This window comes from Ptychodera flava, chromosome 4 (assembly GCF_041260155.1).
Source record: "Ptychodera flava strain L36383 chromosome 4, AS_Pfla_20210202, whole genome shotgun sequence".
In the NCBI taxonomy this organism is placed as follows: Eukaryota; Metazoa; Hemichordata; class Enteropneusta; family Ptychoderidae; genus Ptychodera; species Ptychodera flava.
In genome coordinates this window covers 29750188-29778100 of record NC_091931.1, presented here as the reverse complement: position 1 = coordinate 29778100, position 27913 = coordinate 29750188, and the positions used below count along the sequence as shown (strand labels likewise).

General features: G+C 37.2%; 3 protein-coding genes across 3 annotated transcripts; all 3 read left to right on the top strand.

The window, feature by feature from the left end:
• Positions 1 to 928: 928 nt before the first annotated feature.
• On the top strand, positions 929 to 4098 carry LOC139130489 (Na(+)/citrate cotransporter-like). Its single transcript, XM_070696267.1, has 5 exons — positions 929 to 1052; positions 1383 to 1648; positions 2967 to 3111; positions 3504 to 3601; positions 3731 to 4098. The coding sequence occupies exons 1-5, from the start codon at positions 939 to 941 to the stop codon at positions 3957 to 3959; spliced, it is 852 nt and encodes a 283-aa protein (XP_070552368.1). The 5' UTR covers positions 929 to 938; the 3' UTR covers positions 3960 to 4098.
• Positions 4099 to 9494: 5396 nt separating this feature from the next.
• On the top strand, positions 9495 to 14954 carry LOC139131427 (Na(+)/dicarboxylate cotransporter 3-like). Its single transcript, XM_070697463.1, has 8 exons — positions 9495 to 9563; positions 10309 to 10438; positions 10821 to 10925; positions 11240 to 11325; positions 12047 to 12156; positions 12506 to 12667; positions 13584 to 13721; positions 14432 to 14954. Exons 2-8 carry the CDS (start codon positions 10425 to 10427, stop codon positions 14567 to 14569), a joined length of 753 nt encoding a protein of 250 aa, XP_070553564.1. The 5' UTR covers positions 9495 to 9563; positions 10309 to 10424; the 3' UTR covers positions 14570 to 14954.
• A 2480-nt stretch (positions 14955 to 17434) lies between these two features.
• LOC139132224 (Na(+)/citrate cotransporter-like) lies at positions 17435 to 26355 on the top strand. The gene is made up of 11 exons (XM_070698614.1): positions 17435 to 17580; positions 19966 to 20110; positions 20525 to 20589; positions 20750 to 20950; positions 22188 to 22265; positions 22442 to 22633; positions 23326 to 23411; positions 23959 to 24068; positions 24432 to 24497; positions 25187 to 25324; positions 26212 to 26355. The coding sequence occupies exons 1-11, from the start codon at positions 17435 to 17437 to the stop codon at positions 26353 to 26355; spliced, it is 1371 nt and encodes a 456-aa protein (XP_070554715.1).
• Positions 26356 to 27913: the final 1558 nt, after the last annotated feature.

Genomic DNA, 27913 nt, shown 5'->3' with positions numbered 1-27913 from the left:
ATGTCAGTGTTTTTAAAAAGTCTTCAATCATTCAACTGAAAAGGAAGTTTTAATTTACTATGAAAATCTATCAAAGTTTTTTTTTATATTTTAGAAATTGACTATGGCATGTTTTAGCATTAAGGTACAATTTATCTGTTTAATCATGATGACTACTTCAAAGTTTCTAATATTTAGCACGTATGTGTCAATGCATAGAACGAGTATTACCTGGTGCATCGATTAAAAATACATGAATGCAATTCATTCAATACGTCCATGAGAAACACTGCCCATATATTTTGAAGCGGTCTATGCTGGAGGTTAACGAAATTGACATCACAATACCAGGTATTTGCTGGGAAGGAATTATCTGAGAAGGCAATGCAGCTGGTTAGAGAAGACAGTTATCGGGATGTTAAAAGATCTACATGATGGAGGTTTATGAAATTTTCACTCAAACAAATATGTATCAGTGCGGTCAAAGTCTGCTGGCCACGCTTGACATGCAATGCATACAAAATGTTGCCAAATACTGAAAATGCTTGGTAAAAATATTGCGTACATGTATTTTGATAGTTCGACCAAAATGTGTCTTCATCCGAGAAGCTGTCGCAGGGACTGGTTTGTATCGTTTACATTGTTTAATGACATACTGTCATATTAGTCGCACCCACACTTTTACCACGTCTTTGGTTAACACATGGTTGACAAAGCACTTACCTTGCCATTCTGTTTCAAGCAATTCACAAGAAACGTTTTGACAGGGGTTAGCATGCAAAGTTCCAATGCACTCTACTTTGATTCTATTAACGTCATTGATCATGCTGTTTATAAAGCTTATCTCTTATTTACAGTAAGGTTAGCCATACCAGGCGATCTGTCGTGATAAAGCGGGTTCAAGAACATTCCCGAAGTGCTTTCACCACAGTTCAGTACACCGTACGGCGTGGGTCAACATGACGAGCTGCAAGGACGCCTTGCGATATTTGTACTTCAAGCGAAATATTTTAATTCTTCTCTTGACGCCTTTGCTGTTGTCTCCGTTGCTGATTATTCACTACGAATCACAGGTATTGACAAGATTTAAACATTGATCTTTAATTGAAGTCATTACGAAGTTTGAGTACAGCGCATTAGCCATACGTTTCCTGTTAAAGTTGGTCCATACTTACCTTTAATTTTAAGAAAGACAATGGTTACGGGTTACTATCACTAGACAGGGCGAGGACCACTCCAGGGTCATTATAATAATATATGGGCATTGGTTATATTTTAATGTCAATATCACACAGATTTGGATGCTATGTATGCGAAAGATTATCAATTGAATATATACTTGAATTCCATAGAGGTTCTATGTCACGTTTATTATTCATGAAATTTCTTTCTACAAATAAAAGGCTGCAAGATGTGCCTTCGTCCTGGCAATATTGGCTGTCCTATGGACCACACAAGCTGTTCCGTTGCCTGTAACAGGACTGATACCGCTGCTCACGTATCCCTTGTTTGGAGTTTTAACCATGGCGGACGTGTGTGTATTTTACATGATCGAGTTCATTGTTCTCTTCATTGCCATAATGCTTATAGCTTCGGCTGTACAGCGTTACGGACTCCACCGAAGGATTGCACTGCGGGCATTGCTTCTGGCTGGATCTGATCCAAAGAGGTAAACTTCGTAACAATTGCTTTTAGGAATACAAACCTTACCCTTCCACTTTCCCAAATATATATTACAAGTATAGAGTAAGTATATCTGTTACTTAAGTTGCGTGCATCTAGCAATCTTCAGGCTAGATTGCCTTTGCTCATGTCATTTGAGACGTACCACTATAGTTTAGTTTACGTGGTGCTGAAATTCGATCAAAAATATATTGTTTAAAGATTAGTCAGCATTAATTATGTGTAATTTTTGTGATAGACAAAGACTACGTACATGAGAATTTCGAGGAATGGCTAACCCATTGTCCAATCAGCGAGTGATGATGGTCAGTATGTCTTAAGACTATCCCTGCTTCTTAAAACTCAGTGACTCTATCCCTTCTGTAAATGACGTTAAGTCTCTCAAAATGACAATGTACAAATTGTAATCCCATTAAGATGCGGCTTAATTTGTATATTTATCTAAAACTGCATCGTGTTACACATTGATCTAGTTTCTAGAGTTTACTGATATGTTGTATAATTAATCTTTTATCCTATCCTTGCGAGTATCAGCAAACATGCGTTCACTGTTGATTTTGGAGATAGGTTACTCTGGGCATGTTATTTGTTATCGAAAAAACACGTACTACTCATTGCTTGTTGATATATTGTCCTTTTTAAAGGCGAGCGAAAAGCCGTCAAGATAAGCAAATCTCTTGAACCACAAACTCATCTGAACAGTAATGTTGTGTGTTGTGCTTAAAACAGAAGATGAACGACCTTCTTATAGATGTATGTTTAATGAAAAATGCGATTATGAAACAAGCATACTATAGAGAGTGACATCTTGAGAAGAAAAATTAAATGAAAGGTTTTCATTGACTTTGTGGGTTATTATGTGATAGTTTCCATTTTAGGTCGATGAATTCAGGATGGACCCCTGAGAACTTGCAAGATCTTGCATGGCGAGATTAATTCAAAAAAACATTGATGAATACACATATCGTTCAGAGTTTGTCAAGTCGAATCGAGTCACCTATTTGCGAGTCTCCCTTTCTTCCGGCTATTGAGCCTGGAATTCTACCTTTCTCGATGTCTTCCAACAGTTATCGACCCAGTTCAATAAACCTTTTAAAGAATAAATAACTCAACCCATTAATCCACTTATTGCAACTGTTCTGTTGCGTGTCGTGTGTGTTTGTTCGTTTCGTCGACGTTGATCGGACAAACTTCGACGGGAATGATTCAGAAAAGAACTGTGAAAACAGCGCATACGTAAATATTCATCTCACTTTTATTAAATAATGGCTTTTGCGTTTATAGTCTATCAAACTTTGATTTAGGTTATTGCTTGCTCTGATGATCGTGACTGGATTCCTGTCGATGTGGATTTTAAACCTTGCCCTGGTATCGATGATGGTGCCCATCGTCGTGGCTCTGGTGAACCAGCTGTCAACCTCATGTACTGATATGTCAGGGGACGAAAAGGTACTAGTTAAACATTGTAAAAGGAAGAGTATTATGTATTTCAAATATCTTTACTCTTAATTGTGTTCCTCTAGATAATGGCTATTGTGTGCACGTGACATTGCTTGAAAGTGAAGGTTTAGCACAACATAGCGGCTCCATTTCCAGATGAGATTTGCACACTTTCGGAACAATTAAAGATCAAATTTTTTCACAAAGTGGAACATTTCCATTGAAAGCATAAAGTTGATTTGTTTCAATATATATTCATAAAAATGGTTTGTGATATACGCTAGTGTGCTTCATCACATGAATATGTAAAGAAGAATGAAAGAGAAAGACTGATAAACTGTGCAGAGTCTGTGCATACCATGGCTCACAAAAGTGTGATGTTGGTTTTTCTAATACACAAGGTGTCCGATGAAGAGAAGGCGCACAACGGGATAGCAATCCCACTGGAAACTGTGACTGTGGAATCAATGCTCCGAGAAGAAGAAATCGAAGTACAAGGGTAGATATTTCTTAATATGCATACTCTATCCTTTTAGGCCACGGCATTTTAATTTTAAATGTTCTAGCATTTTATCAGACAGCCGTCAAATTTCCATTTGGCCTCACTAAAGGAATATGTGCATTTTAGAGGCATCGCAGAGGTTTACGACATACTCAACAAGAGCACCGAGATTCTCAATAACACGGAAAAGGCAGACGACATTGAAAACGCAGACGAAGAAAAACAAAAACATCTCCGTCGAGACCTCACTACATGTTTCAGCCTTGGGCTAGTCTATTCCGCCACTATTGGTGGAGCTGCGTCGCTGGTAGGCACTATCATACAGGTTATAATGAACGCCAATCTAGAGATGTGAGTATCACTACTTGAAAAATGGTGCTGCTTCAGATAGTTTTTAACACACATAACCTTCCACTCGATAAAACATAGCATTTCATTCGAACAAGATTGAATACCAGATATGAACTGAAAATGCTCACATGTTTCAGTATATATTGCAGTTGTCTATGAATTTAAACTTTTGCCACATATTTGCAACTTCATTGAAATTGTTGGGATCAACATCACGACTGATATTCACCACAGACCAAAGGCGGATAAGTATGTAAAATGTGGAATTACCTAAAAAATACTAACTTTCTTTGACTGCTGTAATTGTATCACCACTTTATATAGCGAGCGTAATTGCCTTGAGTCAAGTCCTTCAAGTTACATATGCTAAACTGTGAAAGCTCATTAGATATACAAATAATAAATTCGTTGACATAAAAATGCAAAATATTTTTAACTTATAGAACAAAATAGTCTCATCAATATACATAGCAAATTTCATAAACCTTTTTAGAGTCCTTCCAGTCTTACATCCCTAATTGGGAAGGTTAATGAAATATGTAGCTAGTAAAATGCTAAACAATTAATTAATTAATATTTTATTAACTTTCTTCGATGTACATAGCAGGTTTAATTGACTTCGATGCAGTCAATTAAACATGCAAGTTAGTGAAAAGATGTTTTGCAAAATCAAAACTGACTATGACAAGAGAGATGATTTCAACTTAAGTATCATCAATTTCCCACACCTCATCAGTAATATTCCACTCTTACCAGCTTATGATGTATACATTTCCCAGCTTATTCGATGTGCAGAAGCATGCCATATGATGATTTTGTAGAGAGACATAGCCATCTCTATTACAAACTATTAAATCAAGGTTACACCAGAGAAAGACTTGTCACGACATCAAAGCTATTTTGGCAGGTATCACAAGCTGGTAAATAAATACGATATCTCTCTTCAAAAAATGATCGCCGATGGCGTCTGTGACATTGGCCCTTAGTTGGTGACCACAACCTGACTTACAGATTGATATATGGCGCGGTGCCACATGTGGGGCAGGATGCGCTTACCATTTTTGAAACACCTGACATCACTTCTTGGTCTTTTGGCCAGAGGTCCACATATCATGATTCTTTCATGATTTTGACTTTGTAGTGTGTACTGGTGCGTTACTGTCAGTTCTGTTCTGTTCTGTTCTGTTCTGTTCTGTGTTTATGTCTTTAGCTATTGTACTATGAATTTTGACCTAGGGTTTTCGGAATATGGACTGGTCTGATTGCGATTATTTTCAATTGGTAATATTATACCATAGTATGTACAATATACATAGCAAGTTTCGTCAACGTTGGTCCATTCAATCCAGATATTATACATCGCTATTTAGGAAAGTTTATTAAATACGCAAATTAGTAATTGACACATATAAAAATGCTAAATGAATATAATGATGTTATATCGTATTATCTACAATGTACATAGCAAAAGTGTCGTCAACTTTGGTCAAGTCAATCAAAATATATAAACCTAATAAGGAATATGACATTAAACTGGTCCAATAATCATTTTCATTCAAGGTAATACATTACCAGGTCCATGGGACATTTGAGATTTACAAATTTAAGTAGGACCATCCTGAACCACTGACAGTTAGTGGTGGCACCAGGTGTCCGGAATGGGTAAGCGTACCCTGCTAGAATGCTACACCCGTCAAGATTGGTCCCAAAATTGTCTAAGTATTGTATGAAGTGATACAGTATATGAATCAATGTAATAAGTCAAAGCCGGGAATGCTGTCGCTAATCATTTGAGTGACCGAGGTGTCACATTTGGCCAAAACTTTTTGAAAGTCCTCACGAGTCTTTTGGATGTATATCCTCGTCTCACTAGTTTTGATACCAATGAGCTGTGTCTCATTTGAAAATCAGCGTTTGAATCACAAGCCCTACAATATCTGAGAAGTTGACACATACACACCATAAGCAGGTGCAGACGGAATATTACTTGATAAGTGGGGATAATTTATGATTTCAAAATCGAAATCATCCCTTTTGTCATACTGTTTAGTGTGTAACGCATTAGTACCCACTTGTAGGAACAGATCAAGATATGAAGCTGAGTTCTTACTCTCAGTTGTTTCTTTGATTTCCAACTCATCAGGGTAGATATGATATAAGTAATTTGATATGTCTGGATTGTCTAGACTAATCAGATCATCAATATATCTGTGTATGTTGTTAAAACGCCTTGCAAGTTTTTTAGACCCTGCTTTGTATAGAGATTGTAGGAATTCTGCTTCATATGAATAGAGAAATAAGTCGGCAAGAAGTGGACAGTGCACAATTTGTACCCATTGGTATGCCGATAGATTGTTGAAAGGTCATACCACCAAAGTTAACAAATATGTTGTCGATTTAGAAATTAAGCATATTAATAATTTCTTCATCTGTGTATTTGTGCTGGGCATCCATGTTGTTACTAAAATAACCTGACCTATGTTTGATGGTAACGTATTGGTACCTTCTATTGCCATTTTTACGCAGAAAAGCTTGTTTAAAAAGAGATGACAGACTTGTTTTAAGTTTATCGTGGGGAATTGTGGTGTATAGTGTGGAAAAGTCAAATGTTCGGATTGACCTGTACTTGTTTTTCTTGACTCTTAAATCACGCAACAATTCCTTTGAATTTTTTAGTATCCACATTTGATTCAACCCACTCGTTTCACACATTTTGTGACAATATCGAGAAAGACCATTTTTGATGGTTGTTAAAGTTATAGTCAATAATTGTGACAGATGTTTAGTAGTGCATTTGCTTGATCCTGCAATAACGCTTGTGCAGTTTAGGTATCCAATACAACATAGGCAGTGTTTAGTCCTTCTCTTTCAAGGTAATGCCAAATTCATTGAGCACAGATGAATGGTTTGAAAAAATGTCTTCATCAGAAAGGAAGGAAAGAGTATAGGTTGTATTACTCTTATCTCAATGAAGATTTAATTCATCTATTATACACTGGATATAATAATGCCTACAGAGAAAGTTAATGTTGTTTGAAGCTTTGTCTGCAGGAACTACTACATATTCGTTGTGTAAAGCATCGAGGCATGCTTTGACAGACGGGTCATCTAATACTGAGGAAGTATTTATTTACACTTTAGTGTGAGAACGGAGATGTGAAATACGTGATTTTAATTTATCTCTGACTTTGCTCAGCCAGTCAGAGAGGCATTCCACATCAACTTCCTCAACTGCAGCCCACTGTCTTGCATATTTTTTGGCGGCATCCATGATAATTTTGAAATTAAATTTCCAATTAATATTTTGTGGTTCCCGATATTTTGGGCCATATTGAAAGAGTTACCGGAGTTTGCTGTTGGTAATGAGGTCACGAGTTATTATGTGATCAAGTGGTTTATAGCAAAAGGGAGATGACAAGCAATTGCAAGTTCTGCTGTTCTGTTTTAAGGAAAAATGAAATTTTTCAAGACATTGTTATAGTTAAAAAGTTTCCTAGCAATGGTTTTTGTGTATGAGTAGGACACTATAGGTGGACCTTAAAATTTAAAATATGGAGGTATTTTTTCCACAACTTTCTTATCATGCAATATATTGCTGATGTTTATTTGGTCAATTCCTTTGTTTGCAAATTGTACATGAAAAAATAAACGCTTGTCACTGTTAAACAGTTCTGTCCTTACTGGCTTAAACAGCCGGTAATTGCTAATATCGATTATAATTTGAACTAAACGATAATCAGGGCTATATTGTCGATATTCATCATTTGAACTCTTGACAGGAAAGATCTCAATTTTTGCAAAGAGCAAGCAAACAAAGTAGTTCTTGTTTTGTGAACTCCTAATGGCTGATTAAGTATAGAAAATAGATCACTGAACTTGGGAGGACTGCTGGTATTACCATGTCTATGCCCATGGCTTCGTCGTCTTCTCCTGTGATAGTTAAATAAACCCATCACATTTACACGACTCCCCTAGGGCTGGATAAAGTACCATCCCAAGAATTATCGTTACATTAATACGGCATAGCTGTGCCAAGTTCAGTGATCCAATAGTGTTCACGTTGCTTGCGGTAGCTCCTGCTAAGTTTAGAACTATTGGAAAGATGATAGATTTTTTCCAATATTCGGACTTTCATGTTTAGTATGGAATGTCGAGGACCGTTAAAATGAGTGTATAGGCACATCGGCAAGTTATTAATTACACCTGACCTATGGCCATACATCCTCTTGATAGTTTTCTCCAGTCTCTTCGACATATATCAACCCACACAAAGTACAGTCAATGCCATAGATGACATTTTTGGTTTGGCAGGAAAGGTCTTCAAAAGCCTTAGTGTGGTACGTCTTTTTGGATAAGTTGCTCTGCATGATAGTGTCAGTTATTAAAATTGCATATGTTTTACAATTCCTTGTGTGACATGCATGGCGACACAGAGCAGTCACAGTCACATTCAACATTTCCTTTGAGGACATCTTTTAATATAATATGTGGCTGACGAACCATTCGTCCTCAATGGCCCATCAGGGGTAGTTTTGTCGATACGGTCTAGACCAAATATATTAAAACCGGTATTCAAATTTCTAGTACTATTCATGTTGTCTATAGATTATTGAATACCAGGCTGCTGATATGCTCGGGGACTGAAATCCACCAGCAGACATATCCACCTGGGTTTATTAAATATGCAAATTAGGAATTGGCTATTGTAAAAACGCTTCAGAAATGTTAAATCATAGTAAATTCAATGTACAAACCAAGTTTTCATTAATTTTGATTGAGTAAATTTAGAAGTATATCCCTAATTAAGAAAGTTCATCGAATATGCAAATTAGGAATGAACTTTAATGTCACAGCCTATGTCTTTCATGGCGGATCAACATTTGTGGCAAATCTCATCCAATTCTTTGCAGCCGTTCTCATTGTATGCACGTTTTTTTCCTAAAATCATAAATTATGTAAATGAGCAGGAAGTATGCCAGCCACACCGACCAAAAACTAATCAGTTCTTGCCATTCTAAATTTAAATCTATGTACCGAATTCCATTCTGATCCCTTAGCCGTTCTTGAGATATTGCGCCAACAGTCAGACAGACAGACAGACAGACAGACAGATAGACTGACTGTAGACAGACATTGCTGTGATATTAGCTTACGTGTGTGAACACGTGAGCCAAAATTGAAGTTTACTCTGTGGAAACATAAAGAACTGCACTTTCCAATTTAATTACACCTTCTGCGATCAGCTTCAGCAGCTTGAACCATTTTGCACATATTGACAAAATGGACAGCTAGTCTCATGCTGGAACAAGTTTTTGACCGAATTTCAAATGAGACTTAAATTAATGTATCACTTTTGTAAAGATAAGAACATTTTTGATAAATATATTTACCAGTACATCTGAAAGTTGATAAGGGACTCACTTTGTACAATTGTTAGAAATACGCATTACGAGCCTTATAAGAACGTGTCTTTCGCATTTCCTCTTCAGTTACTACAACTCGGAAGCAAAGATAAGTTTTGGAAACTGGATGTTATTTCCACACCTGTACAGCTAGTATCGTTGTTACTGGGATGGATGTGGCTTGCACTTTTTTATCTTGATCTGAAGTAAGTATTTTTATTCAATACAACTAACAAATCATCGTCTTGGGAAATTGTATGTAAAAGTAGATTACCCTCTTATACAATCAACACAATAACCAACAACCACAACCAGCAGCATCACCACCACCACCACAAAAACAACAAAGAACAACGATAACGGTAATAACAACAACAATAATAATAATAATAATAATAATAATAATAATAATATAATAACATCAATAACAATCAGTAAAACCAATTGGGTTGCCGTAGCGTTTCCTGTCTTTCGTTTCATATTTATCAGTTAACATTGACCAAATACTCATGTACACCACGCCTTTGGTCGAACTTCCTATAAAGTTGCAGTAGTATTTTTTGCCAGTGTTCTCGAATGATGCTGTTAGATTGCAAAAAATAGCGTAAGAATCATATTTCTCATCGGGTTTTTTAATAAGTTTGCTAGAGCTTGAAATAGCGTGCAGTATAATTTTTGTAAAAGAGCCAACAGTATTTTGACTGTGACACAATTCTGATAGATACTTCATCACATTTATTTCTCCAGCATCTAGAAAATAATGAATGCCGAAAAGTAGTGTTTTGACATGAATAACCATTCCATTCATTCACACTCGCGTGGTGTGGTACAGTACGTATCTGCAGCTTTAAGACATCACATTTCACAGTTGTTTTTGACAAACTTCGAAACGTAAACAATTCAGTTCGGTTTTCCAATCCATAAAATGATTGGTTTTAATTTGAATGGCAGGATGTGTATAGTGAACTGCTTTCGAAAACGCAAATCTAAACCCGGCGCTGTTGCCAAGAAAACGAAAACCTTGAGGAGGACAATATTGTTAGACTCCTAAGGAAAGATATTCAGATATGGGACCAATGACGTAAGTATGGATTGCATTGTTTCTGCTCAGACCGACAGTCGGTGCATATGATGACATAATAGTGATAATGACGACGATGATGACGACGACGACGACGAAGACGACAGTGATGATGATAATTTCTATATTCAACAATGACAACGATGATGACGATGATAATGATGATGATAATAATGACGACGACGATATTTATATACGACGGTAACAACAACGAGGAGGAAGAGGAGGAGGAGGAGGACACATATATTTATATACGACGACAAAATCAACGATTAAGACGACGACGACGACGATAATGATGACGATGATGATGATGATGATGATGATGATGATGGCCGTGGTGGTGGTGGTTGTGGTGGTGGTGGTTGTTTCTGTATTCTAGGTGGGCAGAAAACACAATTACCGTCGTGTTCGTTTTCTTAATGCTTGTCTGGTTTTTGGAAGAGCCGAACTTCATGCCAGGCTGGAATGATTTGTTCCAACCAGGGTGAGTACAAATTTTAAAGCTGAACGCCTTCTCTTTCAGAGATTGATCATGAAATAAGGAGAAATCTCGTCAAGTTACAGATAAACAGAATTATGGTGATTCACAGGGGGCCAAGAATGTTATTTTGCATAAATTCGTCCTCATTAAAGTGATACTTATAGGTCGCTGATGGCCGGCACGAATATATTTTATTTTTGAGTGACATTGGAACCTGGTAGGTATTTGGAACCTAAAATATAGGATACTCTAACATCCCCCGTACAGTAGAGTAACCTTGCTAGTACATGATACTACTTTTGATTTGGTATGTTAAGGTACGTGGAATCAAGCACAATCACTGCGGGAGTCGCTTTGATATGTTTTATCCTGCCAAGCAAGAGGCCGAAGATCGATATTCTAGGTGAGAGGCTCTCTCTTTATATTTGTCCATCTAAACCGTTGGCATAGTTCATAAAAATGAAAATGACAACTGTTGTCATCATGTGATGTTAGCTACATTGCACCGGAAGATTCATGTTCGCATCTCAATTGACTTACGTCACTATGTTTGATCCGGCAGACTCTTACAAATAGCTCCATTTTTGGCGAAAATAACAGACCGAGTCAGAGTGAAAGGATAATGGACATATTTCTTGCACTGTTCTCCGGACACAAACCCACTTAATATGTGTTGTCTGTCGTACAACATCGTCATGAACGATAAGTTGGGAAACTCCACCATCGGTTTAGGTCAAAACTTGTCCCAATACAGCCAAACTGACCGAGTAGAAATGACAATCATTCTGGGCTTATAATAATTATTTTTGCTAACAGTAGATCAGCTCACGCAAAACTGGCAACCAATAAGTACACATGCGCATGCACACTTTCCGCTTTGTTGAAGCAAGTATTTTGTTGCTTATGAAAATACTTATTCACTGCTTGGAAATCTATTTACGGAGGCTAAGTAGATTTACAGCGATAAAATTTAAATTTTGATTAATTTTGTTTATTTTTAAATGAATTGATCGATACAACGTAAAATCAGATAACATATGCTCTTGAGCCTGAACTGTGCCATAAGGTTTTCATTCTTCCTATGTATGCTTCCAATAACCGTCCATGTAATATTTGCTTCATAGACGAAAAGCCATATGCGGGTTTGTTGGAATGGAAATCCGCTGAGGCAATGGTTCCCTGGGGTTTACTCATCTTTGCTGGCGGACTTCTATCTTCAGTTGAAGCCACTAAGGTGAGATTGGAATAACTCGCATTATTGTTTATAAAGTTTTTATGTTGGGATGTGATATGATGGATTAAATCATCTTGTATGAAGGTTTAATCTGTCTAAGAGTTATGAATTAGTTAAAGTCTATCTACAAAATTCAAGCTATACCGAGACCTCTTTCTATCCATATTGAGAATGTGTGTTGAAAAGTTAAAGTTTGCAAACATAGAAAATGAGGCATTGTTCCCGTTCTTGACAGTAGTATTTATGTCGCAGTAACTTTTGCTGTACACGGGCGGGAGCGATAATGGTAGGGGTGGGCTCTCACATTCAAATTTTCAGGAACGTGTCTGTTAAATTTATCTTAATTAAGGTAACTGGACTTGCAGACATCATTGGAGATCAGTTTGAGTTCCTGGCTTCTCTTCCCTACTGGCTGGTTTTGCTTGTTGTGACTGTCTTTGGTATAGCGCTGACGGAATTCATGAGCGCCTCCATCATCATGGCTGTAACCATACCAGTGCTTGCGAGGATAGTAAGACAAAATATACACAACTTTTTTTCTCCGACGAGATGCATTGTTCATCGTATCATTAGAATGATTCGCCTCGGGACCAGATATTCGAACTCCAACTTTTTCAATCCTTTCTGATCTACCCTTATCGTGAACTCGTTTTAAAGCTCTTCGAGAAAGAACAATTATCACCGTCTAAGTTTTTCTCAGAACTGAAATTGTATTTTTTACCACAGAGTTAACACAGAGAGAGCGGCCATTTTGACTTTCAAATATCGACACATGTCTGTAATTTATTTCTCTAGTACGAAACCTTGAAAAGTGAGCCCTAAGTTTTATTCTTGGTGTTGTAAGAGAAAAGATGAAGGTTTCATTTAGGAGGGTTAGAGCAAAGGTTTAAGTCTTTCACTCTTTCGGCGCATACTACGTTAAGGTACTGCGCACCTTGGAACTGGAAGACTTAAACTTTAACCATTTCTTACCAAATCATGAGTCATGTTGCGAACTTTGGTACCAGAAAAACACATTACGTATTGTTTATGAACACTTAAATCTCAAAATTGCCGCCATCCTATCGTGGGAAGATCGAAAACTGAGATAGTAAAAACTTTGTTACAAAACAAAACGGTAGACCAGAAAGCATTGCAAACATTCTACAGTCCGAATATCCCTGTGGCACATTCTACCTTAAATGTTTTGAAGATAAATATATTTACCTTCAGAAAAACGGTGTTTAGTGAAAACTATATAAGATGTCTCTTTACTTCATATTAACATTTGCGGCTGAAATCAGCGACATTATGTTGCTTAGTCATTCAAAATATAAGGAACTGGAAATATTTATACCGACATTTAACATAACCCATGGAGTTACCTTTCATGTTAGTACTGTATACCAAACAGTAGTGTGACAAATTATCAACTTCTACCAACACAGGCATTGGAACAAGATATTCATCCGCATTACTTCGTATTATCATTAACACTGTCGCTCAACCTAGCTTTCTGCCTGCCGGCTGGTTCACTTGTTAATGCTCTTGTAATATCAAATGGATCTGTCACAACCTTTCAAATGGTAGGTATATAATGCAACATTTAAGCACAAATGCCTGTGAGCACAGCATTCACCTCTGTCGCCTCTTTGTGGTGCATATAAATGCATGGCGTAAATGTTCAAATAAATGTCCAAATGTTATCTCCTTCTCCTTAAACGAAAATCAAATGAATGAAGCGATCGACCGTAGTACTAACCGAGTTGACACCTTTAACCCAAGGAATCACTTTAAGTTAGAATGCGCCTCGGAGAAAGATATTCGGACTCTCAAATTTTTATGATTGTTTTCTGATCTGCCATAATGTAGGTTCATTTTAAGCTCTCGCTCGTTCCCTAGAGTTAAGACAAGGATTGCGACAATTTTGAATTTCAAACGTTGGTAATTTTACGTTAATGTAATGCTCTGGTGCCAAAGGTTGCGCGGTGACCCTGAGTTTTATTCTTGATTTTGAAAGAGAATCGTGGTTGAAAGTTTAGTCAAGGAGAGTTGGAGCTAAGTCTTTCGCCTTTGACGCACATACTGCCTAACCGTTTGTCTTACGTTAATCACTCTCCTACAAAGTAACAATAGGCTGTGTCATACAATCAAAAGCTGTAAATATACCCGGCGATGAAAAAAAGTATCTTTGCGTACAGCAGAATTGACGCTGTATAATAAATCGATCATTCCTGAATATGAGAGATTGCAAATGAATTTTTCCACAAAACGTTTGTATCTCCTATTGCTTTAGATAAAAACAGGAGTCGTGATGAACTTTATATGCTTCGTGGTGTTAAACATTGGTGTGAACACATATGGATGGTGGCTTCTGAACTTTGATGATGTACCAGCCTGGGCCTTCTCTGCAAATGTGACGTCAGTGGGCTAGGTTTCCTCGTGTTACCAAAGCCGAGAGCCGCGGGGAAACAATAGAAAGTGCGAAATACTATTTTCACAGAGATGGGACGATAAACAAAATTGTCAGCAATGCTCGTGTTACAGACAAGTTTTAAGCCGTTAATTTGCAATAACGACCTTAAGAGGTCGATAAACTCATTTTGTCTCAGGAAGAAATGAACCCTGATAACCTTTTGGATACGCCCCTCTCTTTATATGGCAGACAGGGTGTGTGTCTTGGCGTTTTTTCATGTACACTGTTACATTAGCTTCTTACCCAGATATATGTCAGTGTGATAATTTCAATGATAATATGCATCGTTTTCTTTATAGCTGACACTATTTACACTTACCTTCGATGCTATCTTTACACAGTTCAGTCCCGTGTATGTTTTCGAAAATGGTATACCACAAGTATTTTTAAATAAATCAATCCTCATGATTTTAAACAATTGAACATGTTCAAACCTGTGTGTTAAGTACGTTTTGATAACCATGCTCAGAGAAACAAACCGACCTTAAAAACCGACCTTGAGAAAAGATCATAGGCTGCAGGTCTGGCGAACCAATTCACTTTACGACAGACTGTAATAAAAAGTAATAAGGTGTCCTAAAGTACGATAAGGCGTTGGCGGGTATAAAAGAGCGTTATCTTAATTGGCTGATATTAAACATAGTAGTAGTTCTGTATCGATAGCACGTCGCGGTGCTCTCACTGAAGCTTGAGGGGCTAGACATTTCAACTGCTCCATGCCGTATGGGGTCATATTCGTTAAGTTCACTGTAAGGTAGCTTTAAAAGCAATCTTAAAGCCGAAAAAAACCGAAATACAATTATAGTAGTGAACATACTGTACCAATGGTGGACAAGTGAGTTTGCTCCGACGTGAAAGAGACTTATAGATACGTGAAATGAGACACGGAGCAAGATAAGAAAATGCGTCGATGGTGTAAACTTCAATTAAGAATACCATACTCAACAGTATGCCCTGTAGGATAAGAGAAAGCATTTACATGGTGGATATTAAAGCACATTTGTCATGACAAGGAGCTACTGTTACTACAGTGGAGTTTGATTGAGTGTCCGGTTTGCTTTGCAGAACTCGACTAGTCTACATGTTGCTTATCAATAGAAAAGTCAACATTTGCAACAAGTTATCTTTGGTATCAGATTACGGCGAACGTTTCTCAAGCATTGTCTGCAATCACTTTCAGGTCTTTATTTAAATTTTGGAGGATACAAATAAATGAGTACACGAGTCAGCACCAACAGTAAACGCAATAATCAGGTTTGTAATATGAAGATGGTATCTAAACGACTCTCTGTGATAGAAAAGTTACAACTGTAACACATTTAAATGTTGTAGAAACTTTCACCAAATATGGTATTCTATGTGATTCATCCTTTAGGAACGAGCAAATGTCAATCCATGATAAGTGCCAAATTGCCAAAGGTCCTTGCAGATAGCTTTTTCATTACTATGACATCTACAAACAACCGACTAGTCAATGTACAGTATATAGTGACTATGGAACAGTTAAAGTACTATGCATGGAATGCAACCACAAAGATGACACGACAAGCATGCACTTTGATGAGGCTCAGAAACGGTCAAAACTTGCTCGCTTATAAAGTTTGTTGTTTAGTTCGTTTGGTTGAATCATAGATCCTCACTTTTAGGGTCAGTGGCTCATTGTTTGCTCGACCTCGTTGTGACACAGGTAACTGCAATTATGCATGTCTTATACGACACACAGTGTCATCTTGATAGAACAGCGATGTGAAATGAAATCGTGTAAAGGAAAGAATTTGCTCTATTCATGTAGATTATGGAGTTGATCAGAAGGGTAATGAATAATTCAGTAGCAAAAGGAAAAACATCTTTGTTCAAGAAACAGATGAGATAAATATGATTGAAAGCTTGCTTGCCATCGCGTGCACCATGTGCATCGCAATGTTCAAGATACTTGCCTACAGAAATTCATCTCCGCCCTCTAGGAGTTCCATAGTGTAATCCTGTATTGATCCTCTGAACGTCGCGTTTGCAGAGCTTATCTCTTGCGTTGAGTGGAGTCGACCGATTGGGACGGTGGTACCGATAAAGAGAGTGCAGGTATGACAAACTGCGGTTCGTTAAGCCTGGTACTTTTTCAGTTGACTAAATTTACGTCTAAGAGTTGTAGTACACAATGACGAGCTGCAAGGATGTCCTGAGATATTTGTACTGCAAGCGAAATATCTTGATTCTTCTGTTGACACCGCTGTTATTGTCTCCTTTGCTAATTGTTCACTACGAATCAAAGGTATGGGCACAATTTGAATTTGCACCTTTAAGTGTAGTGTCATGTTACTATGCGGCATCGATGTACAGCCGTTGAATCTTGAAGTGAGAAGACAAGGCGACTCTGAATAAGTGAAAACTTTACTCATTTATTGAGTATTTGTGAGTTTTTAATGTATCAGTCCTGGTACCTAGGCCATCTCTTTCACCTTTCCCTAATGAGTTTACGGTTCTTCGTTATCCTATGGACATGGAAGAATTAGACTTAAACTGAAGTACTCATATTTTACAGATCTTGACGAAGAAAACTAGCTACGAATAAGAATTTGAAGCAATAGCTTCGAAAATTAAATGAAAAGAGCTCCAATTTTAATCGCATATTTATATTCGATGTGTGGCTCTCGACCTGTTTAATTTATCGCGTATAATTCATGTTATTCCATACACAAATAATAGACAGCAAGATGTGGCTTCGTCCTTATGATTCTGGCTGTCCTATGGACCACACAAGCCGTTCCTCTGCCAGTTACAGGTCTACTGCCTTTGTTTCTCCACCCTTTGTTCGAAGTTTTAACCATGGCCGACGTGTGTGTGTTTTACATGGTCGAGTTCCTTGTTCTCTTCATTGCCATAATGCTTATAGCTTCAGCTGTACAGCGTTACGGACTCCACCGAAGAATTGCACTACGTGCATTGCTTTTGGCTGGATCTGATCCAAAAAGGTAAGCAGGCTCCAGTTAGGATACACCATTTTGTCACCTTACCAACTTTATCGGTACAAGGACCGATGGAAGCAAGATATCTGCGAAACGCAGCATTTCATTTGGTATTTCGTTGACATTTTTAAACCAAGCGATCGTGGCCAGGAGACAGGAAAAGTTAATTTAGTTATATGCAACATTCCGTGCTTGATCAAGTCATAGATTTGTGGACATGGGAAATAGTGTTATCGCTTTAATGAAAATAGGTTGAATAGTCGTATTATTAGCCATAAATTATAAAAGACTACATGTTGCATGATGAAATGTATCTTTTAAACACTCTTCCAAATGCCTTTGTGTAAAATATTTCCTACAAACACATTTTATCATTTTCTTTAAAAACAGTAAAGTATATACATCAAGGATTTTCATTATTGATTCAAAACTATTCACAGTGTTTTCATCATATCCAATTTTGATGGCATTGCTGCAGAAAAAGAGAAATACATCGGTACAAATATTACACTCTTAGGGATAATTTGGGCTGGGTGATGTTTAATGCTTGCCTAAAGGACAATGCTACATTTTTAGCTCACGTGTTCACGTGTGTGATGAGATTTGCTACAAATGTTGATTACATCAAGATATATCAGCCGTGAAAGGTATTCACGTGACATGAAACATAATTGCTAATTTGCATATTTAATGAAATTTCTGAATTAGGGATATATATCTGAATTAACTAGATCAAAATTAAAGTCATTAAGCATTTTTACTTCAGCCAATTCCTAATTTTAATATTTAATGAACTTTCCTTATTAAGGATATATATCTTGATTGACGGGACCGAAGTTGACGAAACTTGTTATGTACATTTACGATACTTCGATACGATATTATTCAAAGTCATTAAGCATTTTATTTTAGCCAATTCCTAATTTGAATATTTAATGAACTTTCCTAATGAGGGATGTATGTACCGGGACTTACTTGATCAAAGTTGGTGAAACATGCTATGCATATATAAATTTTACTATAACCCTAAGGGATTCGAACCCCCCACACTCACGGCAACATCGCCTAGCTGATAGGCCTCACACAAAACCAGTCGGCCACTGCTTCCAACCCAAAAAGAGTTGGTCACAGTAACCGACTTGGATGTTGCAATTCTGTGCGCGACCGAACAACACGGTGTGCGTGGAGCAGACGACACACAGACACGCAGTACACACACATATAGTAATCGGAAATTAATTTTCCTAATGAGGGATATATACTGGGATTTACTCAATCAAAGTCGGCAAAACATGCTATGTGCATTGATGATACCAGGTTAAAATAATATTTAAGGTCACTTCGCATTTTCATGTCAGCTAATTCATAATTTGCATATCTAATGAGCTTTCACAGTTTGGCATATATAGCTTGAAGGACTTGACCAAAGGCTATATATACAGCAGTCAAAGGGATTTAGTGTTTTATTCCTATATAAAGTGGTGATACAATTACAGCAGTCAAAGTGATTTCAGCCAGTTACATATTTGTATACTGAATGACCTTTAGAATTAATCTGTGGTGAATATTATTCATAATGTTGATCATAACACTTTCAATAAAGTTGCAAACATGTTGCAAAAGTTTAAATTTACACACAACTACAATACATAATGAAACACGTGAGCATTTTCAGTTCATATCTGGTTGCACGAGAATCAAGGCTTAGGCCAACCATTTTTGTCATAACCCGGTTTTAAAACGCAAAACAGCCTAATGTAATTTGTTTGTTGTCCCTGACAAAATGACAGTTAGAAAACATTTTGTCCTCATGCCAATGCATATCGATATACAATGAATTGTTTGACTAGGCCATAATAAAAATATCACTCGTTATCTTCAATAAACACGTACCACTTCATCGATATCGTGCATTGAAACATTGTCCATGCGGAACACCATACAATAAATCACATTGTTAATTAGTACTCATTGACTTACCCAACGCCATAATGTTGTCAAAACATTTAGATCAAGATGGCGGGAATATTGATAGTCTGTTATTTTCAAGTTATAATATTCATTTGAATCGACGACGACAGAAAGATTATGAACGCTCATGCCCCACAGGTCGTACATTTTATGATTTATTGGCGGTGCACTCGAAGCGGCATACTTACTGGCCGAACTTAGGCACCTTTTACTCTAGTTTAAGGGAAGGAACGTTACAATTAATTCGTATTGTCACCCATTTATCCACTTACTATATCCTTTTATTACAATCTCTGTTTTGCCCTTCATAGGTCTGTAAACTGGAACAGCACACAAAGAAATTCTCACATTAGCCAATTAGTTAATCGAGCAATAAGTACCATTCTAGTCATGTTTTTAAGCAACCAACATATCATTTAGGTTGCTGCTTTCCATGATGATCGTGACTGGATTCCTATCGTTGTGGATATTGAATCTTGCCCTGGTATCGATGATGTTGCCCATCGTCGTGGCTCTGGTGGACCAGCTGTCAACTCACGAAACTAGGGTGTCGGTGGGCGTAAAGGTACGGGTCAGATATATCATGTCAGGTGAAACAAAATGAATGCTGTATCAATGCTACTGGAAATAATTAGTATTATTGTTAAGGTTTCCCGAGGTTGAGAAAATTATCGAAATGTGAAGTGTGCTTGTTCTTTAGCATTTACGTGAGCTTTGGCATTTACATGATATATATCCCCACCTAGCCGTAATTGTGTTATATGACGAATGGGAATATTTTCTTCGTTTAGTTTATCATTTTCAAGCAATCCATGATTGAAGAGCGATCATTTTACGGTAACCCCAATGCACATGTACAGACAGATTTCAAAATATAGAATGTTATATGGCGAAGGTGTCCCTTACATGTGTAATTACGTTGGCTGCCGCCATCACTCAAAGATTTAAAAAGTGTGATATTGTTCATTTGCCCGAAAAGCATTATGATGAAGACGAGGCACCGAACGGAGAAGAAATACAACTGGAAGGAAGAGAACTGAGAAGGTAGAATCTCCTATTCACATCATCTACCTGTAAGCGCAGGAACTTTCATTTACGTTATTTCAAATACTTAGTAGGGGAATATTAACATTTTTGGGGTTGACTTCAGCGAAGATTTGACATGTGACAACATATTTACACATTTTCTTGTTAAAACACACAGAGTTGAGATGGACGACACAGTCAACAAAAGCACTGAGGTTCTCAGTGAGAAGAGTCAGTCGGAGGAAGGCAACCGAAATAATTACAACAAAAATCTCGTTACGTGTTTCAACCTTTGGCTAGTCTATTCCACCACGATAGGGGGAGCTGGGTCTCTGATAGGGACGATAAATCAAGTTATAATGAACGCTAACCTAGAAATGTAAGTTATCACATGAACCACAACGAACCGTAAGCCTTGCTCAGATATTAAGGACCGAATTAATATAAAATTGCAAATAAGGTGCAGTGTCCGGTTTCAACTTTGCTTATCAAATTCAGCAAGAAATTGACTGAGTGTTTTACTCCGCTACATACCGGATTCATAAGGGAGACGAATCTGAATATAGTCGCAGCGACAATCAGATACCGACAACATCAAAGAACCAGCAAAGTTGAAGCGTCGCCGTCTTAACACCTGATTTAATCAGATATTGAGCAAAGGAAATCCTAACTCTCATAACAGACAATATCATTGAAAACCATGTTCTGGACGAGAACGGACAATAAAGTTTCTATTCAAGATAATAACGTACGTGGATGCAAGCTAACGATATCATTTTGTCATGAACCATCCGTAAATGTCTTGCAAGGTCGTTTATTAAATTAACACTAAATCGAGCATGTCTTCTACAGCTACTATAACTCGGAGGCAAAGATAAGTTTTGGAAATTGGATGTTGTTTTCAGCACCTATACAGCTGGTGTCTTTGATACTTGGATGGGTATGGCTGGCACTATTCTATCTTGATCTTAAGTAGGTACATTAATTATTCACCCCAGGAATGTTTTACGTCAATTTTTTGGTTATGGCAAATACGAATGCCATGTTTAATGGCATGTTAATGGCATAAACATGTTTAATGTTTTCCATTGCATCGTTAGCCCTACGTTTCTGTTTGGTTCATTTAATGGACAACACTCGTCTTTCCACTTGCCGTATTTATTTCAAAGTAGCAAATTTATTATCATCACAACCTTCTTTTGATAAAAATAAATCGACCAGGAACAACTGCTTTGCTGTTAGTAACTCAGCCTATATTCATTGCGAAAATATCGTGTCTGATCGTTGGCATTACATAATACCTATGGTTTTGCTATGAACCAACGTACACACATACGATAATACTCTAACCTTACGTAACCTTTTCCTTATCCTTCTTCGATTTTTTTTCTTTCTATTAATCAGAGTAATTACTGTTGAATAAGGTCTATTTCAATTCAGTAATCTGAATAATGATAAAAGTGAAAAAGCAACCTTAAAATTTTCATTTTTGATGTTCTCCTAACCTTCCGAGCAACTTGTACTAACTTTCTCGCCTTTATCTGTATTTGAACGAGATCGTCTGTGGTAAAATGCTTTCGCAATCAGACCAATTTTCCTCGCCGTTGTTGCCATAGAAAAGAAGTGAATGAGAATAAGGGCGATGATATTATTCGGGTCCTACGTGAAGAATACGAGAGTATGGGACCCATTACGTAAGTGTGTTTCTACTAGAGTTCTTCTTTATCCTCTAATGAGAGAGTTATATGGCATAATCAGATATTATAAAATCAGAACACGAATGCTATTTTGCTGTTTTTTGTTTGCAAGATATTCTTATTTGTCAAGGAGAAGAAATGAAAACTTAAGAAGTGGTAGTTGGTGGTGGTAGTGGTGGTGGTTTTAGTAGTGGTGTTGGTAGTAGTGGTGGTAGTGGTGTTGGTAGTGGTGGTGTTGATGGTGATGGTAGTGCTGCTGATGGTGGTGGTAGTGCTGCTGGTGGTGGTGGTGGTAGTGCTGCTGGTGGTGTTAGTGTTGATAAAGTGTTGGTGCTGGTGGTGTTGATTGTGGTGGTAGTAATGATGTGATGATGATAATAGTAACTGTTATTATTATTGTCATGTATTTAGATTTGCAGAAAAGACAATCATCGTAGTGTTTCTATTCTTAGTTCTTGTTTGGTTTTTTGAAGACCCAAACTTCATGCCCGGCTGGAGTGACTGGTTTTCACCAGGGTGAGTGCAGTCAAAGGTCATCTATTGTCCAACCATAGCATGCGTAAATAGTTTTCCGAGAGTGTAATATTAAACTCCATGTCGTCCATGTCGAGGGGTCGGCATAATTTTTCAATAAAGTACATGCGACTTGAAGACATATATCATTGAAGATATATATATCATATCATATATGTCATTCTCCTGTTTACCCTCAAGTCCTACAGTGTTAAATTGGTTCAAAGACAATCGGTATTCAGCTGTTTTCACATATGATAATAATTGTTTTTAATCGGGTACGAACTCACAACCTACGGCATCTAGTCATCTAGCGGAGAAGTTACAGACAGAACCACTAGGCCAAATCCCCACTGTCAAAAAGAGTGGTTAAATAATCGAGGTAAATACTGTTACACTGACTGCGACCTCTCTACGCGTTGTGGAGTTCAGAAGCACTCACACTCGTATATTCGTTATCACACATCGCACATTGGGCACTTGTAGAAGGGCGTAATCTATGATGTTAAATATTTGATATCGCTGTGTTTGATTTCTCTTGTAGGTACGTCGAATCTAGTACAATCACCGCTGGTGTTGCATTAATATGTTTTATTCTACCGAGAAAGAAACCGAAGTTTAACATTCATGGTGAGAGACTTTTCTGTCGGTGGTATAGATCGCAAGCAATGAAATAAAAAAATGACCAAAAGCCGAGTAAATGCATACCAAATAGACTTGTACGTTACACTTCTTTCTGTCTTTAAAATCAAATTTTATTGATGAAAATCGTGATCTCTTTTTGGTACAGTGAAAAGTCTTGTTTTGAATACAACAGAATGAACTGAACCTCCAGTATATACTATAGCAATTGGTTTTCATTGGTAGTATAGTTTTATTTGTAGTATAATTGAACCGTCGTCGCATGCATAGTTGGAACCTTATTTTACTAAAAAAAGTTATAATAAGTTTTAGAAAGGTCGACGTGACGTTTCAGAGAGAAGTTACACTTTGGTTGCCTAGCACTCAAGCTTGTACTTGTAACATAAAAAAGAGACAGAGCAACGTCAAATCAGACTAGATTGAAATGAACTGTGAACGACACCTCGCCTTTGACATTGCTTCATTGGTACTGTCATAAAATATGCCCAAGAAATATACTGTCATTGTTTGACAATATGTAATTTTTACCACGCAGACGATAAGCCGTATGTGGGCTTGTTAGAATGGAAATCCGCCGACGCAATGGTTCCTTGGGGCATACTCATCTATGCCGGCGGACTTCTATCCACAGCTGAAGCCACTAAGGTGAGATAAAGAGACTTTTCGTTCACAGGGATTTCCAAGCGGAGGTATTACATGATTTACTCCACACCTACAAAATATTTATGGAGTGTGACAGTCCCCAAAAGCCGATATAGTTATTTTTGTCTTCAGGACATTCATGAAAAATTGCACATTATTGTAGCATTCGTCAAAATATGCAGTCCTAAAATTCTTATGCACATATAAATGATCCCTAAAGAGTGACTCTTGACTTCGTCCAAAGTTACGGGTCTCTCGAATATTTAAAAGCGATTCATCTTATGTTAGGTTTAATAGAGAAGGCTACGCGGAGATCTCAAATATAGAGCTTCTGTCAATTTGTTTTGTCATTAAATTGACTTCTAGGAATCTGGACTAGCAGACCTTATTGGCGACCAGTTTGAGTTCATAGCATCTCTCCCATACTGGCTGGTAATGCTCGTTGTAACTGTAACTTGTGCAGCGCTAACGGAATTCATAAGTTCTTCAATGGTCATGGCAGTAACTATACCGGTGCTCGCACGGACAGTAAGTTCGATAAATTTTCCACGGGGTATATGTAAAGTTTCTTAACCTGACGTTAAAGTACTATTTGTTTTATGACCAGTTATATGCTTTTTGTCGTTTGCGAGTTGCTTGTTCTTGTCATCCTTTAATTAAGACGATGATTTTCCGATGGTAGAGGGTTATATCTGACGATTCTAACAGTACAAAGATCTGATGAATATTTAAGTACACCTTTTGAAAGATACCAATTTTCAATTCCGGGATTATTTTAGATTCAAATTTAGACACTGTCTGGCAAAACATTCAAGAAATATTCGATGTTTCCTGTTAGTGATCAGTTTGTTGCTGTTCACTTATAGAAGTCAATCTGCTCTGGAATGCTGATGGATTTCTTAAACGCGGTGAAGTCTCAAAGCTATTTTCAAATTTGTGTCTTCCTTCACATTTGGTACGAGTGCCATAGTAAAACGAGTTGTCTTTCCAATTAGAAAAAGGCAAAGGTAAAACATTAGAAAACAAAAAATATAAATCTGAAATCTAAATTCCGCTCTTTCTTCAGTTTTTTTTTCTATCTTAATTCATTCACAAAGTCATTGTACTACATTATTTTTTAGGCTTTGGAACAAGACATTCATCCACATTACTTCATACTGTCGTTGACATTGGCCACCAACCTGGCTTTCTGTTTGCCCGCTGGTTCAGTTGTAAATGCACTCATTATTTCATACGGATCTGTTACCACTTTTCAAATGGTAAGTTTAACCCCTCACAACAGCGCCAGCATTTCAATGAACACCATGTCTTTTAAAGTTTAATTTCACCACTGGGTGGCGGTCCTAAGCACTACTAAAATCGGCAACGAACAACTTATACTGTTACTGTATCGATACCCAGAGGTGTTCAAATTCCTGAAGACCAAAATATGAATTCCACGTTTTCAACTTGAAAAAGAGATGTGAAGCTGTTTTTTCTCCTGCATTGCAATTTAACTATTCGTCCACTTCTGTTAATCGGCCTTGTATATATGTAAAAGAATTACAGAGGTGTTTGTAAGAATAAATTATGATCTTAACCTATCTTTCATAACTGGGCTCCTAATGATTGTTTCATAATGAAGCTCCTGTAAACTTAACTTTTCAACATTAAAAGGTATACAGAGATATTCGCGCCGTTTGGTATATATGTATGGTACCATAACATTCTAAAACGTGTATTTCCAAGTCTTGTTCAAGAAAAGGGAAACTTAAAAAAGTGTTCTTAAGTGTTCTGACAAGTTTATAGCACAATGTGGCGAAACTGTTGCCAGTGAGTACATTCAGGGAATTCGCAGTTGTGCCACCATCCAGCGGTGTAAAGAAGAACATAAAAGCTAGGGTACTTTTTAATTCACTTTTTTAATTCACTACCCGAGACGTATCGATACATCTACAGTATAAGTTTCCGTTTCAGTTCATTTCTTGTCAGTGTCAAGAATTCGGATCTGTGAACAAAAAAAGAAATCTTCCTCTTGAAATCGAATAGATTATCCTCGAATCTGATTTAGAAGCCAACCAGGCGACGAACAATGAAGATGTACGATAAAGTGGCAAGGAGATGAGAAATCTTATTTGACATTTTTCTTTCTTTCTTTTCGCTTCAGATAAAAACTGGATTGGTAATGAACATAATATGCCTCGTGGTGTTAAACATTGGCGTGAACACATACGGATGGTGGTTTCTGAACTTTGATGATGTACCTGCTTGGGCATTATCGTCGAACATAACGGTGACGTCACTGGGCTAGGCTCACTGAAGAGCGAGACAAACTGAAATAAACGACTATCGTATCGAGACAATTGGTCGTAGGAATTTTAAGCGAAACATTGAAGTCGTTTAAACCAATAAAACTAAAACCGATTTACACCGTGTCCAATGTTTTAACATTTCATTTACACATTTACAGATTGCTTGATAGTCATTTCAATATATATAAATATAAATATAAATATATATATATATATATATATATATATATATATATATATATATATATATATATATATATATAATCAATGTAATTTGTATATACCTAAGCATTTGGAAAGAGTACATAACCCATTGTAACTATTAACTGTGCCACTTTGGATAGTGTTTCACGGCAATGAAAAATATCATCATTGGAAATCCCAGTCGAAAATGGACTTCGATGACAACATGATCTCATTCTGATAAAGACAGCTGAAAAATTTGTTTCAAAATGCTCGTTTCAGGTCACATGAAGCAGATAAACCTCAGTATTCGAGGACGACGCTATTTTGAAATAAGCCCGGGTCATGCAATATAATAAATATCGAAATCAGGTGCGCCACCAATAGTAATGATTATTTAATTCTTCGTTTCTCTTATGACGTACACCCATCATCCATTCTATGCACTACGTCGTTACCTTCCGCTAAATATGGCCATCAGTTGTAACGACCTACAAACTCATTTCAACGATATATTTCACCTTTTGGAAGAACCGTCTCTAGGAATGATATGGAACCAAACGAACTTACTAACTAAAAATCTAGGCTACAGTACTGTATAATAATTATCAATTATCAGAGTCTATTTTGAGGCAACGTTGACCATTGGAAAGCACAAAATACCTTACATACCGGTACCTATTATCTCATATAAATATAAGGCTTGTCGATAACCTACGCTGCACTCGCTTCCACGTAGAAACGAAACCTGTTACATGTTAAAAACAATAGTATTGAACTATTTTAGTACAGATCGGTTTAGGCCCTTGTTACATACCAATTCTACAATCATAAAGTCATCTAAGTAGTCTTGTACATCTCAACATAAGTTCTATAACGTTCTTTGGTCTCTGATATGTTATGAAACTCCGACATGAGCTCCTCTGTACGATAGAGTATGGAAAGAATACAAAATAGAATTGAATAGTTGTTTCATTGTTCAAGTCTAATTCTCTATCAGCTTGATCGATTACATTGACAGCTAGCAAGACAGCGAAGGTACATTTAGATTCTACCGGCACATATCCATCTTTAACTCGAACAGGGAATAGTGATATAACCTTTCAACATTATTTACTTCAGTTACGGACAAAACAAGAAACATCGCACCAAATACCATGGCGGGAATGAGTCAGATCGCTTTGAAGATGTTAAGCCAACAAACACCAGTGGCATTAAATCAATGGATTTACGAAATTGTAGTTATTTGTTGTGACAAGAACTTACAGAATCGACAGGTTCGAAATCAAAATTCCAATGTGTTTTGCGACCCTGAAATAATTGTGCGGGGCATTGAACGTCGAGGGCTCTTTTGTAAGTCGCAAAGTGTGACAG

Excerpts from the sequence above, each read along its gene's own strand:
- LOC139130489 (XM_070696267.1), top strand. The coding sequence starts at position 939 with ATGACGAGCTGCAAGGACGCCTTGCGATATTTGTACTTCAAGCGAAAT. Across the intron at positions 1,053-1,382 it reads TTATTCACTACGAATCACAG|GCTGCAAGATGTGCCTTCGT; the intron begins GTATTGACAAGA and ends TACAAATAAAAG. Across the intron at positions 3,602-3,730 it reads GAAGAAATCGAAGTACAAGG|AGGCATCGCAGAGGTTTACG; the intron begins GTAGATATTTCT and ends TGTGCATTTTAG.
- LOC139132224 (XM_070698614.1), top strand. The coding sequence starts at position 17,435 with ATGGCCGACGTGTGTGTGTTTTACATGGTCGAGTTCCTTGTTCTCTTC. Across the intron at positions 22,266-22,441 it reads GAGAGTATGGGACCCATTAC|TGGTGGTGGTTTTAGTAGTG; the intron begins GTAAGTGTGTTT and ends TGGTGGTGGTAG. Across the intron at positions 24,069-24,431 it reads CCACAGCTGAAGCCACTAAG|GAATCTGGACTAGCAGACCT; the intron begins GTGAGATAAAGA and ends ATTGACTTCTAG.
- LOC139131427 (XM_070697463.1), top strand. Across the intron at positions 12,668-13,583 it reads TACCAGTGCTTGCGAGGATA|GCATTGGAACAAGATATTCA; the intron begins GTAAGACAAAAT and ends CTACCAACACAG. Across the intron at positions 13,722-14,431 it reads CTGTCACAACCTTTCAAATG|ATAAAAACAGGAGTCGTGAT; the intron begins GTAGGTATATAA and ends CTATTGCTTTAG.